The sequence below is a fragment of the Lissotriton helveticus genome, chromosome 5_2 (assembly GCF_964261635.1).
Source record: "Lissotriton helveticus chromosome 5_2, aLisHel1.1, whole genome shotgun sequence".
NCBI classification, from domain to species: Eukaryota; Metazoa; Chordata; class Amphibia; order Caudata; family Salamandridae; genus Lissotriton; species Lissotriton helveticus.
The window spans coordinates 5,019,926-5,039,790 of record NC_136066.1 but is presented as its reverse complement, the minus strand read 5'-3'; the positions used below and the strand labels follow the sequence as shown (position 1 = coordinate 5,039,790).

The 19,865-nt window shown below is 51.2% G+C and overlaps 2 protein-coding genes across 2 annotated transcripts in view; one reads left to right on the top strand and one right to left on the bottom strand.

Moving 5' to 3' along the window:
- The window catches only part of BBLN (bublin coiled coil protein), a 32,091-nt gene extending 30,528 nt beyond the window's left edge, over positions 1 to 1,563 (bottom strand). Inside the window, exon 1 of the mRNA XM_078646626.1 lies at positions 1,422 to 1,563. Within this exon, the coding sequence (XP_078502752.1) occupies positions 1,422 to 1,494 (73 nt within the window). The 5' untranslated portion in view covers positions 1,495 to 1,563. The remainder of the gene's footprint in view (positions 1 to 1,421) is intronic.
- Positions 1,564 to 1,754: 191 nt separating this feature from the next.
- PTGES2 (prostaglandin E synthase 2) overlaps positions 1,755 to 19,865 on the top strand; it is a 45,705-nt gene continuing 27,594 nt past the window's right edge. The window contains exons 1-4 of the mRNA XM_078646616.1: positions 1,755 to 2,591; positions 16,479 to 16,673; positions 17,123 to 17,178; positions 18,726 to 18,878. Of these exons, the coding sequence (XP_078502742.1) occupies positions 1,788 to 2,591; positions 16,479 to 16,673; positions 17,123 to 17,178; positions 18,726 to 18,878 (1,208 nt within the window). The 5' untranslated portion in view covers positions 1,755 to 1,787. The remainder of the gene's footprint in view (positions 2,592 to 16,478; positions 16,674 to 17,122; positions 17,179 to 18,725; positions 18,879 to 19,865) is intronic.

The following is a 19,865-nucleotide window of genomic DNA, read 5'->3' as shown; positions in this document are numbered from 1 at the left end:
AAATCCTTCTTCCGATGTAACACTACCTGACTGGGGGCCTTCAACGGGGCCGATAGTTCCCACCAGCCGCATGGACAGGTGTGGGGACCACATAGGGGATGGTGATCCGAATGCGAGCAGGGGGGCAAAGAATGCAGACACACACTTTATAAGAGACTCTCCCAGTGCATCTGACACAGCCACAGGGTCAGACCTAGGTTAGAGGACACATCGAAGACCCTGAGCTCCAACTGTGACAAGTGCAGACACACCACTGGTGTCCTCGAGCCATCGCTCACCTATCAGGGAAGCACTTACCCACCACATAAAGAACAGAAGGAGCGTGTGTTACATGAACATCTGCGGGTGAAAAAGAAAGGGCTCGAGAAGTACTGGAAGGGTTACATACTGCTCTCCCTCCCCCCCACTTTCTCCCCAAGTCCTCCTCCCTCACTTTGGTCACTCGCTCCACCTTCCTCCCCAGTTTTTCCTCCCCCCTCACTTTTCTTGCCAGCTCCCTCTCATCCCCTACTCCTTGCTTTCTTTGTCCCTGGGCCCCCTCCCCCCCCCCCCTCAGGCCTCACCCTCCCCCCCCCCCCTCAGGCCTCACCCTCCCCCCCCCCTCAGGCCTCACCCTCCCCCCCCCCCTCAGGCCTCACCCTTCCCCCCCCCCCCCCTCAGGCCTCACCCTCCCCCCCCCCCCTCAGGCCTCACCCCCCCCCCTCAGGCCTCACCCTTCCCCCCCCCCCTCAGGCCTCACCCTCCCCCCCCCCTCAGGCCTCACCCTCCCCCCCCCCCTCAGGCCTCACCCTTCCCCCCCCCCTCAGGCCTCACCCTTCCCCCCCCCCTCAGGCCTCACCCTTCCCCCCCCCCCCCCTCAGGCCTCACCCTCCCCCCCCCCCCTCAGGCCTCACCCCCCCCCCTCAGGCCTCACCCTTCCCCCCCCCCCTCAGGCCTCACCCTCCCCCCCCCCCTCAGGCCTCACCCTTCCCCCCCCCCCCCCTCAGGCCTCACCCTCCCCCCCCCCCCTCAGGCCTCACCCCCCCCCCTCAGGCCTCACCCTTCCCCCCCCCCCTCAGGCCTCACCCTCCCCCCCCCCTCAGGCCTCACCCTCCCCCCCCCCCTCAGGCCTCACCCTTCCCCCCCCCCTCAGGCCTCACCCTTCCCCCCCCCCTCAGGCCTCACCCTTCCCCCCCCCCCCCCTCAGGCCTCACCCTCCCCCCCCCCCCTCAGGCCTCACCCCCCCCCCTCAGGCCTCACCCTTCCCCCCCCCCCTCAGGCCTCACCCTCCCCCCCCCCCCCAGGCCTCACCCTTCCCCCCCCCCTCAGGCCTCACCCTTCCCCCCCCCCTCAGGCCTCACCCTTCCCCTCTCAGGCCTCACCCTCCCGCCCCGGCCCCTCCCCGGCCTCCAGGAGCCCTCAGTCTCCCCCCCGGTCCTCACCGTACTCCTCCAGCCGGTCCCCCTCCTCCGCGGCCCCCGGGGGCCCCTCCAGGTCTCCGTTGGGCCCGGACATGTCTCCTGGGCTCGGCTCAAGCTCTGCCTGACCTTGAGAGTCACGTGACTGCGCCTGACACGTGACGGTCCTTCCTGCATCCGCCTGACTCTAACATGGCTGCGGCCGCGGATCGCACATGCGCAGTAGGGGCATGCTGGTAGACACCTTGGATCACACCTAGTAGCCAGACCAACGGTGTGCGTGCGGGAGGGATAAAGAGAGGTTCTGCGCATGCGCTCTACCCAAGGACGTTTAATAGTCTGTGTCTCGGGCCCGCCCGCTCCAGTGACGTCAGCGCTCAGGACACCAAGATGGCGGCCTGCAGGGGGAGTGTGCTGAGGCTCAGACCCAGGCTGGAGGCGGGCAGGGGCTGGCTGCTGCTCCCGGGGGCAGCATGGAGGAGCTGCAGGGCCACCCCGGGGGCAGGAGGGAGGGGGCAGCAGACCCTCCCAGGGGCAGGAGGGAGGGGCTACCACACATCATGCAGGACCAGCACTGCCCTCCCTGGGGCAACAGCCAGGGGGCAGCAGACCCTGCATGGGGCAGGAGGGAGGGGGCACCACACAGCATGGAGGACCAGCACTCTCCTTCCTGGGGCAGCAGCCAGAGGGCAGCAGACCCTGCATGGGGCAGGAGGGATGGGGCAACAGACCACCCTAGGAGTGAGGGGGTACCACACAGCATGCAGGACCAGCACTGCCCTCCCTGGGGCAACAGCCAGGGGGCAGCAGACTCTGCATGGGGCAGGAGGGAGGGGGCAGCAGACTCTCCATGGGGCAGCAATCATGGGGCATCTGAACCTCCCAGGGGCAGGTGTGAGATGGCTGGGGACCTTCTCTGGGGCAGGAGCCAGTGGATCTTTGCCCTTCCCTTGGCTGAGGGGTAAAGGGCCCCTGCCAGTCCCTGGGCCTGGAGTGCAGGGCAGCTGGTCCCCTGCAGGGGTGGGTGGTCAGCGAAGGTACGGCGCTGGGGGAGGCGGGCATGGCCCGTCCGGTGCCCAGAGCAGGCGCCGCGGGTACCTGGGCATTGCCTTCCTCCTAGGGGGTGCGCTGGGCCTCACCCAGGCTGTGTGGTACTACACGACGGAGCACCTGGCTGAGCCGGCGGCGACGAAGGTAAATGTGGACTGAGTTGTAGCGTTTCTGACCTTACATGCTGTGTTACACTGCTTCGTCTCTGCATCCTTCAATCAATCATTCAGGGAATTGTAAGCGCGCAACTCGCCCGTTAGGGTCTCAAGGCGCGGGGTGTCAGCAGATCTGTTTAGCCGAAGAGCCAGGTCTTGAGAGCTTTCCTGAATGCGTCCAGGGTGGGAGCCCGTCTAATGTTTGCCAGGAGCTTGTTCCATGTTTTGGCCGCGATGTAAAAGAAGGATTTTCCACCTGCTCTGACTCTGTGAATGCGTGGGGTTTCAGCCAATGCCAAGTTGGCTGGTCGAGATTTCTTTTGGGTACGTGGAAGGTGATTCTGTTGTTGAAGTATTTCGGTTAGGTGTTGTGTAGGCACGGGTGAGGATTATGAAAGTGACTCTTTTCTTCACAGGGAGCCAGTGGAGCTTCCTTGGGTGTTGGCTGATGTGCTCGTGCCGAGGGATGCCAAGGACGAGTCTGGCGGCAGTGTTCTGTATCTTCTGTAGTTTGTGCAGTAGGGACTTGTTATACCGGCGTAGAGTGCGTTTCCATCGTCCAGTCTGCTGGTGATGAGTGCGTGGATGACTGTCTTTCTTCACTCAGGAGTGGGGTCGGGTGGGGATCCATTTGAATGTCTTATGAAGGATGCCGAGGGTGAAGAAGCAGCTGGAGGCGACAGCTTTGACCTGTCGGTTCATGGTGAGGGATGAGTCGAGTACGATGTTGAGGTTTCTGGCGTGGTCCAAAGGGGTCGGTGGGCTGCCGAGGGCGGTGGGCCTCCAGGTGTTGTCCCATGCTGAAGGGTTGGATCCGAGGACAAGGACTTCTGTCTTCTTGCCGTTGAGCTTCAGGTAGCTGTTGGTCATCCTGACTGTGACGTCCTCCATTCCTTTCTGGAAGTTGAGTCTGGCAGTGGTGGGGTCTTTGGTGCGGAAGAGTATGAGCCGGGTGTCGTCAGCATAGGATACAATGTTGAGGCTGTGTTGTCGGACGATGGCGGGGTCGGGGACCATGTAGATGTTGAAGAGGGCGGGCTTAGTGATGACCCCTGTGGGACTCCGCAGGTGGTTTCCCTGGGATCGGAGAGGAAGGGTGGCAGTCTGATCCTTTGGCTTCTTTTGGTGAGGAATGATCAGACCCAGTCTTGGGGTGGTTCCTTGTATGCTGGCATTGTGTAGTCTGGCGACGAGTGTGCCTTGGGAGACGGTGTCGAAGGCTGCTGATAGGTCGAGTAGGATCAAGGCTGCGGAGTGGCCTTGGTCCAGGAGGGTGCAGATGTTGACTGTGGCGGCGAGTAGGGCGGTCTTGGTGCTGTGGTTGCTTTGGAATCTGGATTGAGACGGGTCGAGGACGGCGTTGTCATCAATGAATCTTGTCAGTTCCCTGTTGACTGTTTTCTCCGTAACTTTGGCCACGAAGGGGAGGAGCGAGATGGGCCGGTAGTTCTTTAGGTCCATGGGGTCAGCTGAGGGCCTCTTGAGCAGGGGCCTGACTTCTGCGTGTTTCCAGTCATCTGGGAAGGTGCCTGTTTTGAAGGTGGTGTTAATGGTGCGTTTTAGCTCGGGTGCGGTGGCGGCTCTGTGGTAGATGTGTGGAAGGCAGGGGTCGGTGGGGGCCCTGAGTGGGTGCCTTTCATGGTTGAGGCTGTGATCAGTGTCCAGGTGGAGCCGGTGGGCTGGCTGGTGTGTCTGGGGTGCGGGCCGCCTGAGGCATCTGGTGGATGGTTGACAAAGTTGTCATAGAGGTTTTTGATCTTGAGGTGGAAGTAGATTCCAAACTTATCGCAGAGGTCTTGGGACGGGGTGATATCTGTGGCTTCGCTGCGAGGGTTGGTGAATTCCTGGATGACACTGAAGAGTTCCTTGGAATTGCTGGAGTTGGCAAGGAATTTGTTGTGGATGAAAGTTCTTTTGGTGGTTTTGATTCAGTTGTGGTAGTCCGTCATAGCGTCCTTGTAGGTGGTGTAGTTTCTGAAAATCTTCTTGTTTCTTCAGTTCTTCTCCAGGCATCTGCAGGTGTGTCTGGCTTCTTGGAAATCGGTGGTGAACCAGGTGGCTTTCCTGGTGCGCTGTTTGTCAGGGTTGCGTAGCGGGGCAAGCTTGTCTGCGGCGTTGGAGATCCACGTGTGGAATTCTCTGGCTGCTAGGTTGGTGTCTGGTTTTCTGGGTGCAGTTGTCTCGGATGAGGGTGGGGTTAAGTTGTTCGTCGGTGACTTTGCTCTAGTTCCTTCGTGGTGGGCGTAGGGCTGGTTTGAGTGGCTTGGGTTTGTCGACGAGGAAGTGTTCGCAGTGGTGGTTGGGCCATGGGGGTTGCGTTGTGTGACTGAAGTGGATGCTATTTCCTACTGCGAAGATGGGGTCAAGGGTGTGACCTGCCCTGTGGGTCGGTGTGGTGATGAGTTGTTTGAGTCCTATGTTGGCGAGGTTGTCACGAAGGGGTGTGGAGTTGGGGTCACTGGGGTTGTCGAGGTGGAAGTTCCGGTCTCCAATGAGTATGTCTTCGGTAGCACTCCTTCCGACCTACATTTTTTTACCTCCGAACAGTTGCTATCAGTTGTGGTCTAGTGAAAGCAGACAAGGACTACAATGCCCTTAATGCATCACATTGTCTCATGAAAGCCCAAGGCAGAATACTGAGTCCCCTTTAACATGGAACGAGGTGGCCAAACTTACTGCTCAGGGTTTATCCACCATTGTGTTATGCTAAACCATCACACTACAGTCCTTATTCACCACTGCATGATGCTAAACCATCACACTACAGTCCTTATTCACCGGGGCATGATGCTAAACCATCACACTACACTCCTAATTCACTGCTGCATGATGCTAAACCATCACACTACACTCCTTATCCACCATTACACGATGCTAAACCAGCGCACTACAGTCCTTATCCACAGCTGCACGATGCTAAACCACCATCCACTACTACACGATGCTAAACCACCACACTGCAGTTCTTACCTGCCGCTGCATGATGGTAAACCACCACACTACGGTTCTTATCCACCGCTCTACGATGCTAAACCACCACACAGGGATGTGGAATTCCTATAGCCCGACGCCCAGGACATATTGTTTGGGGTCAAGGGCAACAAGTTTTAATGTGTATTTTGTCCTTGGGACAAGTAAGCCCAACCTCCTGCAGCACAAACCCTTTGGCTGCCAGTTTACGGTACCACATTAAGGATCAGAGAAAGGCACTGCCTGCAGTTAAGTTAATATTTGTGTGCATATGTTAATGCTATTCGAACTTGTATTTATGGTTCATTAATTGAAAGCCTTTATTTTTAGGGTGAGGCCTCTAAGTAAATTTAACTTCTGACTGCACTACTGACAGTGGTTCCAGTATAAAAATGTGTACACACTGTTTCAAAGTTCAGCAATATGAGGCAAAGCATAATGCTCCCAAAATGCTCTCTAATTAGATGCAAATATTTGCAGAAGCTTGAAAGCAGGATTAACGATTCTTTGCTTTCAATATAAAATGTTCCTAAAAATGAAAGTAGGAAAAAAAACATTTTGCTACACTACTGTAAAATTTCAGGTACCATTTCTTTGCAGCATCATTTAGTAAAATGGGTTGATGCATGCTAGTATTTCCCAAAAATATTCATATTGGAAAATCAGTGTAACCAGTTTCAATAAGATTTTGAGCAACAAAACTAAACCAGCATTTGCAAAGCTAGTAGGTCTGAAATGGTGGTCAGACTTTAGTTTTGGCAATGCGTGACTTGTTTTGGCATGGTTTTTATAAAACCTTATTGATGTGAGAGCTGCAAGGCCCTCACCATTATAACAAACATTGGCAAAAGCAACAATTATTTTTGGTCTAAAAAAAGCACACACTGCCACATTCATCACTGGCACTGAACAAAACTACTCTGTGTGCCGATATGCTCCTTGGGGAAAGAGCAGAATGCTGTCACTCACAGTGAATCCAGCCGATACAGAGAGAGAGAATTTCAATAAACACAAAAGGTCATGGTTAACGCCAGACCAAATTAGGGGTCCAATTATTAAAGAAAGTCTCAAAAGTGCACCCATGGTATATGTCCTTGCATTAAGTGCAGCTTTCATGAATTCCCAAGAATTTACAGTAGGGCAAGAAATGGTACTCCTAGAAAATATTTGTGAACTGCATTTTAGCATGAGCAAAAATATGCATGTGTAGATTTGCTCATGCGAAAACCTGAGTGTTGGCAGGTTTATTTCCCTCCAACACTTTTTTCCCCAATTCTGGAAGAAGGTTTACGTCTGCCATTGTCAGGAGTAAATTTCCAACATTTCTCAGTATGGGAAAAGATTAGAGAAGAGTTGTTGAAAACCCTTAACACATGCAAGTTAGTAGGTTTGCACATACTCAAAAGGACATTCCAACCCTGGAACTATTGCTTACCACTACCTTCAGTCCAGTATGTAGATCTGCAGAAACGTGGCAACATAAAGGGATTGCTAGTATTCAAATACTAGTATGGTATGAGCCCTGGCATTATCTGAGAGGCTGTATAGGAGATCTTATATAATGAGTTTGCTGCCATAATTTGTCGCTGCACTACATGGCACCAAAGGGACAAGTGGATTTTGTTACAGGACAAGTAGATTCATGAAGCAACCTGCCCCATGGACAAGTAGATAATTTAATAAATTCCACACCCCTGACCACACTGCAGTTCTTACCTGCTGCTGCCCACACTACAGTCCTTATCCACTGCTCTACAATGCTAAACCATCACACTACGGTCCTTATCTGCCACTGCATGATGCTAAACCACCACAGTACAGTTCTTACCCGCCACAGAATGATGGTAAACTACCGCACTACAGTCTTTATGCACCACTGCAAAATAGTAAACCACCATCCATCACTGCACGATGCCAAAACACCACACCACACTACACTCCTTATCTGCCACTGCACAATGCTAAAACACCACACTACACTCCTTATCCGCCACTGCATGATGCTAAAACCCCACACTATAGTCCTTATGCACCACTGCATGATGGTAAATAACCACAATACAGTCCTTATCCTCAGCCACAGAATGCTAAAACACCACAGTACACTCCTTATCTTCCACTGCATAATGGTCTACCACCACTCTACAGTCCTTACAAATCACTGCACAATGGTAAACCACCAGCCACCACTGCACAATACTAAACCACCACAATACAATCCTTATCCACCTCTGCGTGATGCAAGTAAGTACATTTTTATTCGGTTATATTCATTAACATAAAAGAATATGGTATAAATATACATACATATCAAGCATAAGAACAGCAAGCTCACAATATGAACACAAGTTATAAAAGATGATAAAAACAACAAATATCCCTTATAGATAACATCCACAGTGTCGCTTATATAAACATTCTCAAATAGCAGCAACAAAAGTAATGAGTCCTAGAATGCCTCGATCTTAACGCAGCTCTTAAAAAGTAATAATCTGTGAATCCATGTTCAATTCAATAGGCTTTATTCGATTTTCACAATATTAAAAATCATAAAAGCAAGTACAAACAAAAATACATCTATACAATCCAACACCAATAAATAACATCTAAATTAAAAAAGTATTAAATCCTTAGAGTGAATCTATCGAATAGTTAGCAGTTCATAGTAAATTCCGTGATCTTAAAACATTTTTTAAAAACATTGTCATAAACAGTATGCATGCAGGGTTCCCTAATTGCTGCAAGTTCAGATATGATGGCCTACATTGCCGCCATGCACCACCTCTCACGTATTGCTTAATCCATCTACAGCGTTCTTTTTTTATATAGTTTAAAGAACATGACCAGATGGAAAGTGGATTGGGATGACATGTTGTCACATGGGCATACGGCCAGGGTTCTATGCCAGTCGTTTTTATCTGGGAACGTCACTAGATGGTGGAATAGATTAAATCTAAATCTGGTCAGAATGAAACGTTCAAACCCCAAAGTCACGAGGTTTAGATAAGGTTGTATTCTACGGGTGGTCAACAGCAATTGATGTTCGGGCACAGTTTTCTTAATGACCTGTTCATGTTCATTGGATCGGAGCTGAAGACACAAATGAGTAGGTCGAACTTGCATAACATTCATGGATTTCACTAGTGCCGTGATAAACCAACTTCTAGGTAAGCTAAAACATCTGCAGAACATTGTGAAATGTAGGGTGTTCTGCGGGGACACATTGTCGCAGCTGCAGGGACCCAAGGTGCCAGGCCGGCGCCAGCCGCTAGTAGAGGCCAGAAGATGATGCAACATCTTAAATCAAAATCTGGCCAACAGAAATGTCTCCCTATTGCTTGAGACAGTGAATAAATACGGTTCCATAGATTGAACTGTTTTTAAAAGCATATGCCTCCTGGCCATGGGTTTCATCAGTTCTATCTGCTCTATTAGTCGTGATTTGCGTGCTAAAAACGAATCCCTCACCCACTTCAGCTCCAAAGTGGCAGGGACTGGGACCTTTGGAATACATCATCGCTACCCAGGTTATTAACGGCGGCCTTGACGTATGCGAACCAAGGGACCTTGTCCACGGGGTCAAGAGGCAATCAGAGAGGATCAGCCTGTTCAGCTGAGATTTCTCCCCGTACCATACCTTGATCCAAAATAACAATATTCTGAGAACAGTTACTTCTTCCATATATTTTACTCCTAGCTCCTCGTGGACACAAAAAGCTGAGGTACTTTTGGGAGTCTGCAGCATAAGCCTTAAAAACATATTTCCTTCAGGCTGGATATCAGCTTTCGTGTATCCTCGTTCCCCTGCCATTTAAAATCTTAGAGACGCATTTATCCTGGTAAACCTTGGTTAAAATACTGCAAGCCTGGAGCCCATGCACCATACTTGTGGCTTTACTAAGCTTCACTTTCTTCGCATCGGTCAGGGGCTTCCAGGGCCGGATTGGCCGTAGCGGGCATTGGGCGTTTCCTCGGGAGGCTGGAAGGGTGAGGGGGGCGATTTTGCAGCGGAGTAGGCTGTTTTTATTACTGGCTGCTGCTATATCGACCCCCAGTAACAAAAGAAGCAGGGGGCGGTGTTCCATCAAAATTGCCTGGGCTGCTCTGGTTTCCCAGTCCGGCCCTGGGGGCTTCCAGTTTTTATTCAAATCAAACAGGACCCCGAGATATGAAAAGACTGGAACATTGTGAGCCAACAACCATCACATACAACTTTGTAAATGTTACTGCAAGTTCCAGGCTAGCCATAAAGGCAACACACTTGTCCAGTAATAACTGTAAACCCCCAGCGGTCAGTACCATGAGGACCACGTCGTATGCGTACATGGTATAAAAACACCAATCATAAAACACCAAGTCCATACCATCCGATTCCACCATTTTGAAGGCCTATTTTTAGGTCGAAGCCTACTAGACAGCGCATCTTTCTGGTATGCTAACGACCTCTTGGTGGCATTTGGAAAGCTTCCCTGGGAATGGATTCTGCCTGTTGTTTACCCTTGGTTTTGTGGTTTGTAACTCACATTTGCTTGCTTTCTATTTGCTGGCTCTATCTGTGTTAGGCTGTCCATCACGAGTTTTTCTCATCCCTTCACGAAAGCCTATTTACTGTATTCCTCCATCAGTGCTTAATTTCAGTAAACAGGCCTTTTAATCTTGTTCTTTTCTTGACACGTTTGCTGTGCATTCAAAGACAGTGGTCAAACGTCGGGCTCTTTCTTCCAGGGAGCTTGGTGTTTACTTTTCTTTCTCTGACTTCAAAGTGCGAGGAGTTATGTGACAATCATGCTGGCTGTGGGGGAGTGCTTGAGGAAGGCTATTCAATGCTATTTTTTTATAGCCCACAACAAAATGTAAATGTCTGTAAATGAACTGTGCAGATATTTCATAAGTAGAAAAGCCCAAATTAAAGCACATTTTTTTGTAACTCTAACACGTGGTAGAAAAAATATTTAAAAGTCAACACATTATTGTTTTTGCGCTCTATATTTTTATCAGTGAAACTGTGTGTCTGCAAATGTAACGGTGATTTCAATTAAAGGTGTGTTGTCTATAATGAAAGTACGATACCACATCATGCGTATTCCACGATAGGCCACTGGACTCTACTCTGCACCACTCCATTTTACACCATGCCACTGCACTCTACTCCGCTCTGCACTACTCAACTCTTCTCTACACAACTCTGCACCACTCTACGCCAGTACTCTCCATACCAATCTACACCACTGCACTCTACACCACTCCAGCCTCGACCACTACTCTCTAATATGAACAACTCCACTATGCGCCACTGCACTCTGCGCCACTGAGCTCTTCTCTGCACCACTGTAGTCTAACCCACTGGTCTCTGTCTCTCTACTCCACTGCACGACACTACTCTGCAACACTGTACTCTCTCCAACGCTACTCTAATGCACTCCGCCACTGCACTCCACTGTATGCCACTGCACTCTACGCCTCTCGACTCTGCATCACTGTCCGGCACTGCACTCTATGCCACTCTACTCTGCAGCACTCTAACAGCCTGATTCATCATTCTCCCGTTTTGCGAGCCCCTAATAGCGATTCATAGCGAATCGCTATTAAGGACTCGCAAAACGGTATTCATGTAGGAATTGCTAAATAAATAGCGATTCCTACACATTCCTTATTTGCAAGTAGCAAATTGCTAATCGCAAATAAGGAATAACTCCCCATTCATTCCTATGGGCCAAATAGCCCATAGGAATGAATGGGGAGTATTCCTTATTTGCGATTAGCAATTTGCTACTCGCAAATAAGGATGCGATTTAAAGGGTGCCAGGGGTGTCCAAAGGACACCCTATAGCACCCCTTAAATGCACATTTGAACAGGTGTTGCGCACACACATGCCCAAAGGACATGTGTGTGTGTGTAACATGCAAAAGAAAAAAATGCACTAAAGTGCTTTTTACACTATTTTCGCAATTTACCACCAAGTCAGACTTGGTGGTAAATTGCGACCAAATATTGCGATTTCGCAATTTCTAATTGGTTGATGAATTGCCTTTAAGGAATCTCTATTAGAGATTCCTTAAATCCAATTCCTCGCAAATATGCGATTTCGGTAATAGAGATTTTTGCATTTGGGATGATGAATCCCAAATGCAAAAATCGCAATCACAAAGGGCCAGATTCTCAGAATCTGGCCCTTTGCGAGCGCAAATCAGCTTGATGAATCAGGCTGTATGTCACTGTATTCTATGCCACTGCTCTCTACTGTGCACCACTTTAATCTATGCCACTGCATTTTACTACTGTGCATTGTATGCCACCGAATTCCATGCAACTGCACTCTACGCTAATGCACTCTACACCAGTCCACTCTACTTTACGCCACTCCACTGTTACCGCCGTTGCCATGTCACTCTACTCTTCAACACTCTACTCTGCGCTAGTGCTCTCCATGACCATCTACTCTGCAACACTGCACTCTGTGCCACTGAACTCTACGACACTCTACTGTGCATTACTGCATCCTTTGCCACTGCACTCTGCGCCACTCTACTCTGCATCACTTCACTCTACGTCACTGCACTGCATGCCACTACACGCTACGGCACTATACTCTACTCTGCATCACTTCACTCTACGTCACTGCACTGCACGCCACTACTCTATACAGCACTAAACTCTACTCTGCAACACTCTACACAATTGCACTCTATGCCACGGAACTCTACTATGCAACTCTCTGTAAATTTGGACATATTACTTTTGTGTTCGGGCTGTAAAAACCTTGCAGAAATTAGGCAAATACATGTGCTGTACTCTCTGCCGTTTCAGTCGGTATCCCCTGGGGTGTACGGATCGCAGAGATCCATCTCTCGCCCTCCTCCTTTTGGCTAGCCAGGCCAGGAGTTTGCCTGTCTTGTCCTCCTGCTCGTAGATCTTACTTTGCTTGGTGTTTAGAGCGTTCTGGTTTGCTGCTGCAGCGTTTGTCAAGATCAATCAATCAATCAATCATGCCATTTGTATAGCACACTACTCACCCGGGAGGGTCTCAAGGCGCTTGGGGGGAGGGGTATGCTACTGCTCGAACAGCCAGGTCTTGAGTTGTTTCCTGAAGGCGAGATGGTCCTGGGTCAGCCGAAGGTGGATTGGGAGGGAGTTCCAAGTCTTGGCAGCCAGGTAAGAGAAGGATCTTCCTCCGGCGGTGGCTCTTCGGATTCGTGGTACGGCTGCGAGGGCGAGGCTGGTGGACCGTAGCTGGCGGGTGGGCGTGTAGAAGGCAAGGCGGTCGTTGAGGTACTTGGGGCCCAGGTCGTGGAGAGACTTGTGTGCGTGGGTGAGGAGCCGGAACGTGATCCTCTTGTCGACGGGGAGCCAGTGCAGGTTCCTCAGGTGGCTGGAGATGTGGCTGCGTCGGGGGACATCCAAGATGAGTCGGGCGGAGGCGTTCTGGATGCGCTGGAGTCTTTTCTGTAGCTTGGCTGTGGTTCCGGCGTAGAGGGCGTTTCCGTAGTCCAGTCGGCTGGTGACGAGTGCCTGGGTGACAGTCTTCCTGGTCTCGGTCGGGATCCAGCGGAAGATCTTGCGAAGCATACGCAGGGTGTTGAAGCACGATGAGGAGACGGCGTTGACTTGTCTGGTCATCGAGAGGGAGGGGTCCAGGATGAAGCCCAGGTTGCGTGCGTGGTCGGTTGGCTTGGGTGCGGTGCCCAGGGCTGGGGGCCACCAGGAGTCGTCCCAGGCGGAGGGCGAAGATCCCAGGATGAGGACTTCCGTCTTGTCCGAGTTCAGTTTCAGGCGGCTGTCCTTCATCCACTCGGCGATGTCTTTCATCCCTTTGTGTAGGCAGGTTCTGGCGGTGTCGGGGTCCCTGGTGAGGGAGAGGATCAGCTGGGTGTCGTCGGCGTAAGAGATGATGTTGAGGTTGTGCTGGCGTGCGATGGCTGCGAGAGGTTTCATGTAGATGTTGAAGAGGGTGGGGCTGAGTGAAGATCCTTGCGGAACGCCGCAGATGACTTCGGTGGCCTCGGAGCGAAACGGGGGGAGGCGCACTCTTTGTGTTCGATCACTCCCTGAGGTGGGATAGGCGGTCATCTTAACTTGTGTCCGGAGCCTCCCCTAGCTGTATCTCCTCCAGCTTCAGTATCTTGGCCTCACTATCCCGTTTCTTTCCTATAACATGGGAAATAATTCGACCTCTCAGTACTGTTTTTTAGCTCCCTGAGAGGACCAGCCCGGAGGATACCGACCCCGTATTTGTCTGAAAATAGCAGAATGTTTCCTCTTGGACAAGTTTCCAAGTGGTCCAGTCTGTTAACTCCCAGCGATCTAGGTGCCGGACATGCATTTCTTGGTGCCAGAGTTAAGTGAATAGTGGGGAGTGGTCCAAGATATCTCTCAGTCTGTACCAGGCGTGTTTTGTTATCTGTGGCATTAGGGTGTGAGTACTAGGACATAGTCTAGTCATGCCAATGAGCGAGCTGTGTTGGAAGAGTAGGAACATTACGTAGCCTAAGGATGTGTGGCCCTCCACAAGTCTGTCAGCCTCAAGGCTTCTGTGAATGTGCGGAGACGTGCACCTTACCAGGGTGACCCCCCTGATTTAAGTGCTCTATCTACACCGCCCTATGAAGTCACATTGAGGTCCCCTCTCACCATCACCAGCCCATCAGCACATCGGGGATCCCGGTCAGCCACTTCCTCATCTTTCTCAGGCCTTCCTCCTGAAGACCCAGAGGGAGGTAGCAGGACTTCATGATCAGCCTTTCCCCGTTCCACATGCTCTCCACGGCAGCCCTACTTCCCTCAGGGTCCACCCATGTTTTTGCCACCAGGAAGGGCAAAGACCTACAAACAAGTATCCCTGTCCCTCTGGACTTAGTGGAGTAGCCTGCTTGGACCAGGCCCCTTCCCAAGAACCCACAGTTGTTGCCTGCCAGGTGTATTCTACTATGAAGGATAACATCCGGGGAGTGGCGGGAGAGGTACTTTATCTCCACCCCTCTTTTTAGTTTGTTGCCAAGGCCATTATGTTCCAGAATCTTAAGGAAGGTGTCCTCCCTCAGTGTGTGAGGTGTAGTCTGTGACACAGATGGGGGGGGATTGTTCCAGGGGCCTCTGACAGGCCTCCCTCGAGTCTTTGTCCAATGGTCAGTCACCTTCGCTGCAGCCTCCCTCACCCAACCCACCCTCCCAATCCCTCGTGCTGTGAGTTCAAAACTACACTCCACCCCAAGTTCTGTGTGTGGACACATTCATCAGAGAGCTTGAAAAATGTGTAGATCCATTCGCTTTCTCTTGGCAGCAAGGCCCCAGAGGTATCCGTAAAGCCAAAGTTGTACTTCAGGGAGGCACTTATCCACCTTCTGAGGGATTTGTTAAGGGAAGATTGGATGATCTGCCTAAACTTGACCAAAGTCTGTTGACGGGTTTTTAGCTTTTCGCCCATCACAGGATTCTCTGTGTTTTACAGAACCTCCTGCATTGGACAATCCCCACCCCAGGACGTGGGCAGCGTGATCAATGCAGCAAAATCAGACCTGCTTCCCAGCAGGCCTGTGGAATTGCTTGCTTCAGGATGGGTTCCTAAGCAGCAAAACCTCAGTTGTTCACTTTCAACATACAATCAATAAAGGAATGGAGGAGAGTGTTCCTTCAGGGGAGCCTCTCTCTGGCCCGTTTGATGAGGTTCCTAGGCCTTCTTACTTCCTCCTTTCAAACCATTTTCTGGGCCCTCTGCATTACTGGGTCCTCCAAAGTCTGAAACTCTTTCAACTGGTAGTTCTGACAAAAGAGGCCAGGCAGGAGGTCCTCTGATGTCTTGGCCACATGCAGGTGTAAAAGGAAGGGCACATTTCAATTCCTCCCTCAAGTTACTGCAAATCAGACGCCAGAAGACCAGGCTGGGGAGCAAGGTGTCGCAGCTTACCCACAGGTGGGAGGTGGTCCGACGGAGACCGGCGTCTACACATCACCGGTGTCTGGAACTTTGGTATGACATGGCTGACACTGCGCCGGTAAAACATGGAGTGGAGCATATTCCGGCCATGACAAATAACATTTTCAGTTTCATTCAGGACACTGCCAAGGATTGAAATCTGTGTTCCTAAGACTTGGTTTTGGGAAACGTTGCGACTGTTCACGGAAGAAGTCTAGAGTTGTAGTAGTCTTGTATGTTCAGTATCCCATAAAAGTGGTAAAGAAAGTGAAATGTTTAATTCTTGCCTCTGTGTCTTCATTAGATTTGGAAATTCTCATTTCTGATAGCTAGAATTGTTTCATTCCGATTGGTGGGGGATCATCTGCCCTTTTACCAGTAATGGTCATTGTTTTTTTCCAGTACTCACTCACAGGGGAACAGTTTCCTTTCCCAGCATTTCCTTCATGCTTAGCGGTGTCCAGCCTGGAGGCACGCTCTTGAGACACCAGCTCCGATGCCCCTGAGGCGATGCGTCACCTACTCTGGCAGCGTTTGCCTGCTTCCTGTGGGCTCCTCTCAGACACCCTAGGCCTTCCCTTAACCTTGCAATGGACGGTGTGGCTGGGGGAAGTCAACTGCTTGTTCTGTGGCCCTGAGCTCTTCCACCTTCTCTTATATTCTTTCCCAAATCCTGCTTACATCCCGTCTATATTCTTTCCAAACCCTGTGTACACCCAGCACCCTCTTATGACCACAAATGTTCTTAAGACTACTATGAAATGGCCTCTGATGCCCAATGGACCTGTGAGTGCTGACCCTTAAAGAGTCTCTGTACCACGGATCCCCGCGATTGGACCAGATATCCTTGTGAAGTTCCCATTCGCGGAAGTAACGCACTTTGTGTCACTTCCTGTTCGAAGGCATGCAGGTTGGTGGGGAAAGTGATTCTGTTGGCTTGTGCTGTTGGCATTTCTTTGTGTTCTCATACGAGACCTGGTTATTCTCTTTTACAGCAGTCTGAAGGTGACCTCCCTTTGACTCTTTATCAATATCAGACGTGTCCATTTTGTAGCAAGGTCCGCGCCTTCCTTGACTACCACAAGGTGCCCTATGAAATTGTGGAGGTGAACCCAGTCCTGAGGAGTGAGATCAAGTTTTCCAGCTACCGTAAGGTGCCCATCGTCCTGGTGGGTGCGGATGACGCCCTTGTGAGTATTGCCAGCCCTTCTTTTGGTTGAGTCTGACCCTGTGTGAAGGCCTAGTCTGATATTAGGAATTGGAAATCATGATCATGTTTGTAGATATTGTAATTTGAAGACCCCTGACGAAGGGTCCGACTCGACCCGAAATGCATTGGGTAGTATCTTTGCAGCGATAACAGTATGAACTGTGGAATATAACACATTATCATGGATACGGATTGCTAATGAACATCACAGCTAATTAAATGTGATGATTAACCTTGGAAAAAGTGTGATTATTGAAAAATAATTGGTAGAATACCTGAAGAAAAACAAATTGTGTTTTAATGCGAAGTGCGACCGGCAGCTAGGGAGGGGTTCTTCTGCACCTGTCTCATATTTGCTTATCATAAAGCCTGGTCTGATGCCAAAGCACTCGATTTACCATCATTTTTAATGTTTTGTTTTTTCTGCAGCAGCTGAACGACTCCTCCGTGATCATCAGCGTGATCAAGACGTACCTAGTGTCCAAGTAAGCGCGTGTGACTGCTGCTGCGTTGGGCATGGTGGGGCCGAGCATTGAACATACGTGTAAGAGGTCTATTTGTATGGTGGGGCTGAGCATTGAACATACGTGTAAGAGGTCTATCGGCATGGTGGGGCCGAGCATTGGACATACGTGTAAGAAGTCTATTGGTATGGTGGGGCCGAGCATTGAACATACGTGTAAGAGGTCTATCGGCATGCTGGGCCGAGCATTGAACATACGTGTAAGAGGTCTATCGGCATGGTGTGGCCGAGCATTGAACATACGTGTAAGAAGTCTGTCGGCATGGTGTGGCCGAGCATTGAACATACATGTAAGAAGTTTATTTGTATGGTGGGGCTAAGCATTGAACATACGTGTAAGAGGTCAATCGGCATGGTTGGGCAGAGCATTAAACCTATGTGTAAGAGGTCTATCGGCTCACCGTATGGGTCTGATCCACGTGTTTGACAATGGGGCGGCCCTCTCCTGCAGCTCGTAGATCTGTTCTTGGCCTGGATTTCAGGCCCAGCAGAACATGCCATTGGCCGGGGAGCTTTAAGAAGACAGCTGGATGATATGGGAGTGGTTCTGGAGAGTGCCACTACTGGAAAACCAACACCATCTTTTCTATTTTAGCTCCAAGAAATTTGAGCACTTCATGTATCAAGTAAAACCCTATACCACACCACACTCTGATCTGATCAAGCCGAGTTACCACAGTCTCCGAGAGGGCACGCTTTCTTGTCAAGCACACCTCTCGGTCTATTTCAAATTAGATAGATACAAGGACACCCGCTCTGTCCATCAAGTTTACACATCAGGAATGTGCACACTAACTCCCCCACCTGTCCCTCAGGCCCACCCATTTCTGCCCCTCACATGTACGCACCCCCTAACGTTCGACAGGGCCTCCCCTCTCTGGCCCTCACTTGTACTCACCCTCACCTCTCTATCAGGCCCACCCCTCTCTGTCTGTCTCTGTACTCAGCCTCACCCATCCATCAGGCCCACCCCTCTCTGTCACATGTACTCGCCCCCTCCTGTTCATCAGACCCACCCCTTTCTGCCCCTCACATGTACTCACCCCCGCACCCATCCATCAGGCCTACCCCTCTCTGCCCCTCACATGTACTCACCTCCTCCTGTCCATCGGGCACACCCCTCTCTGCCCCTCACATGTACTCACCCCTCTTGTTCATCAGACCCACCCCTCTCTGCCTCTCACATGTACTCACTCCCACCCCTCTCTGCCTCTCACATGTACTCACTCCCACCCCTCTCTGCCCTCACATGTTCCTCCCCCCTCCCCGCCCCGCACGGAGGGTCATGGCATGGAGGGGATGGGAGCAGGGTGTGGTCTGCCCTGGTGAAGGGTGCTCTTGTCTCAGCAGTGGTGTTGTTTGGTGACCCTGACCTGTGTGTTGAAGCAGGTGTGTGTGGAGTAGAGGGACGGTGTGTCCTTCCTTTGCCCTGATGTCTGTCTATTGTAGTGCTTTGTTTCTCTCGTACCTCTGGCGGCACAGCTCTGATGGATGAGTTTCTGTTTACAGGCGGAAGTCGCTGGCCGAGATCGTGTCGTACTACCCTTCAATGAAGGCTGTGAACGAGAAGGGCAAGGAGGTGATCGAGTACAACAACAAGTACTGGCTGATGCTAGATAAGCAGGAGCGTCACTCTGTGTACCCCACCAAGGAAGCCGGAAAGTAAGTACCCAGGAAGGGCTGGTGTGCCCCAGAGACGTCCATGAGAGGACCATAAACAGTGGCCACTCATATGTAAGCAATGGTGCCGCAGCAGAAGAATAAAGAGCAAAGATTCTACCGGTGTGGAAGTAACCAAGGGAGCCTGATCGTAGGCTTCATAAGCAGGGCTGGTGCGTACTGACCCAAAGAGGCGGAAAACAGCCCTCTTAGCAGGACTGGCGTGTACCTAACCGTGAGAGCTCAAGCGTGACTCCCGTTTACAGGACTGGCGTGTACCTAACCGTGGGAGCTCAAGCGTGACTCCCGTTTACAGGACTGGCGTGTACCTAACCGTGAGAGCTCAAGCGTGACTCCCGTTTACAGGACTGGCGTGTACCTAACCGTGGGAGCTCAAGCGTGACTCCCGTTTACAGGACTGGCGTGTACCTAACCGTGAGAGCTCAAGCGTGACTCCCGTTTACAGGACTGGCGTGTACCTAACCGTGAGAGCTCAAGCGTGACTCCCGTTAGCAGGACTGGCGTATACCTAACCGTGGGAAATCAAGCGTGACTCCCGTTAGCAGGACTGGCGTGTACCTAACCGTGGGAAATCAAGCGTGACTCCCGTTAGCAGGACTGGCGTGTACCTAACCGTGAGAGCTCAAGCGTGACTCCCGTTAGCAGGACAGGCGTGTACCTAACTGTGGGAAATCAAGCGTGACTCCCGTTAGCAGGACTGGCGTGTACCTAACCGTGAGAGCTCAAGCGTGACTCCCGTTTACAGGACTGGCGTGTACCTAACCGTGGGAGCTCAAGCGTGACTCCCGTTTACAGGACTGGCGTGTACCTAACCGTGGGAGCTCAAGCGTGACTCCCGTTTACAGGACTGGCGTGTACCTAACCGTGGGAGCTCAAGCGTGACTCCCGTTTACAGGACTGGCGTGTACCTAACCGTGAGAGCTCAAGCGTGACTCCCGTTTACAGGACTGGCGTGTACCTAACTGTGGG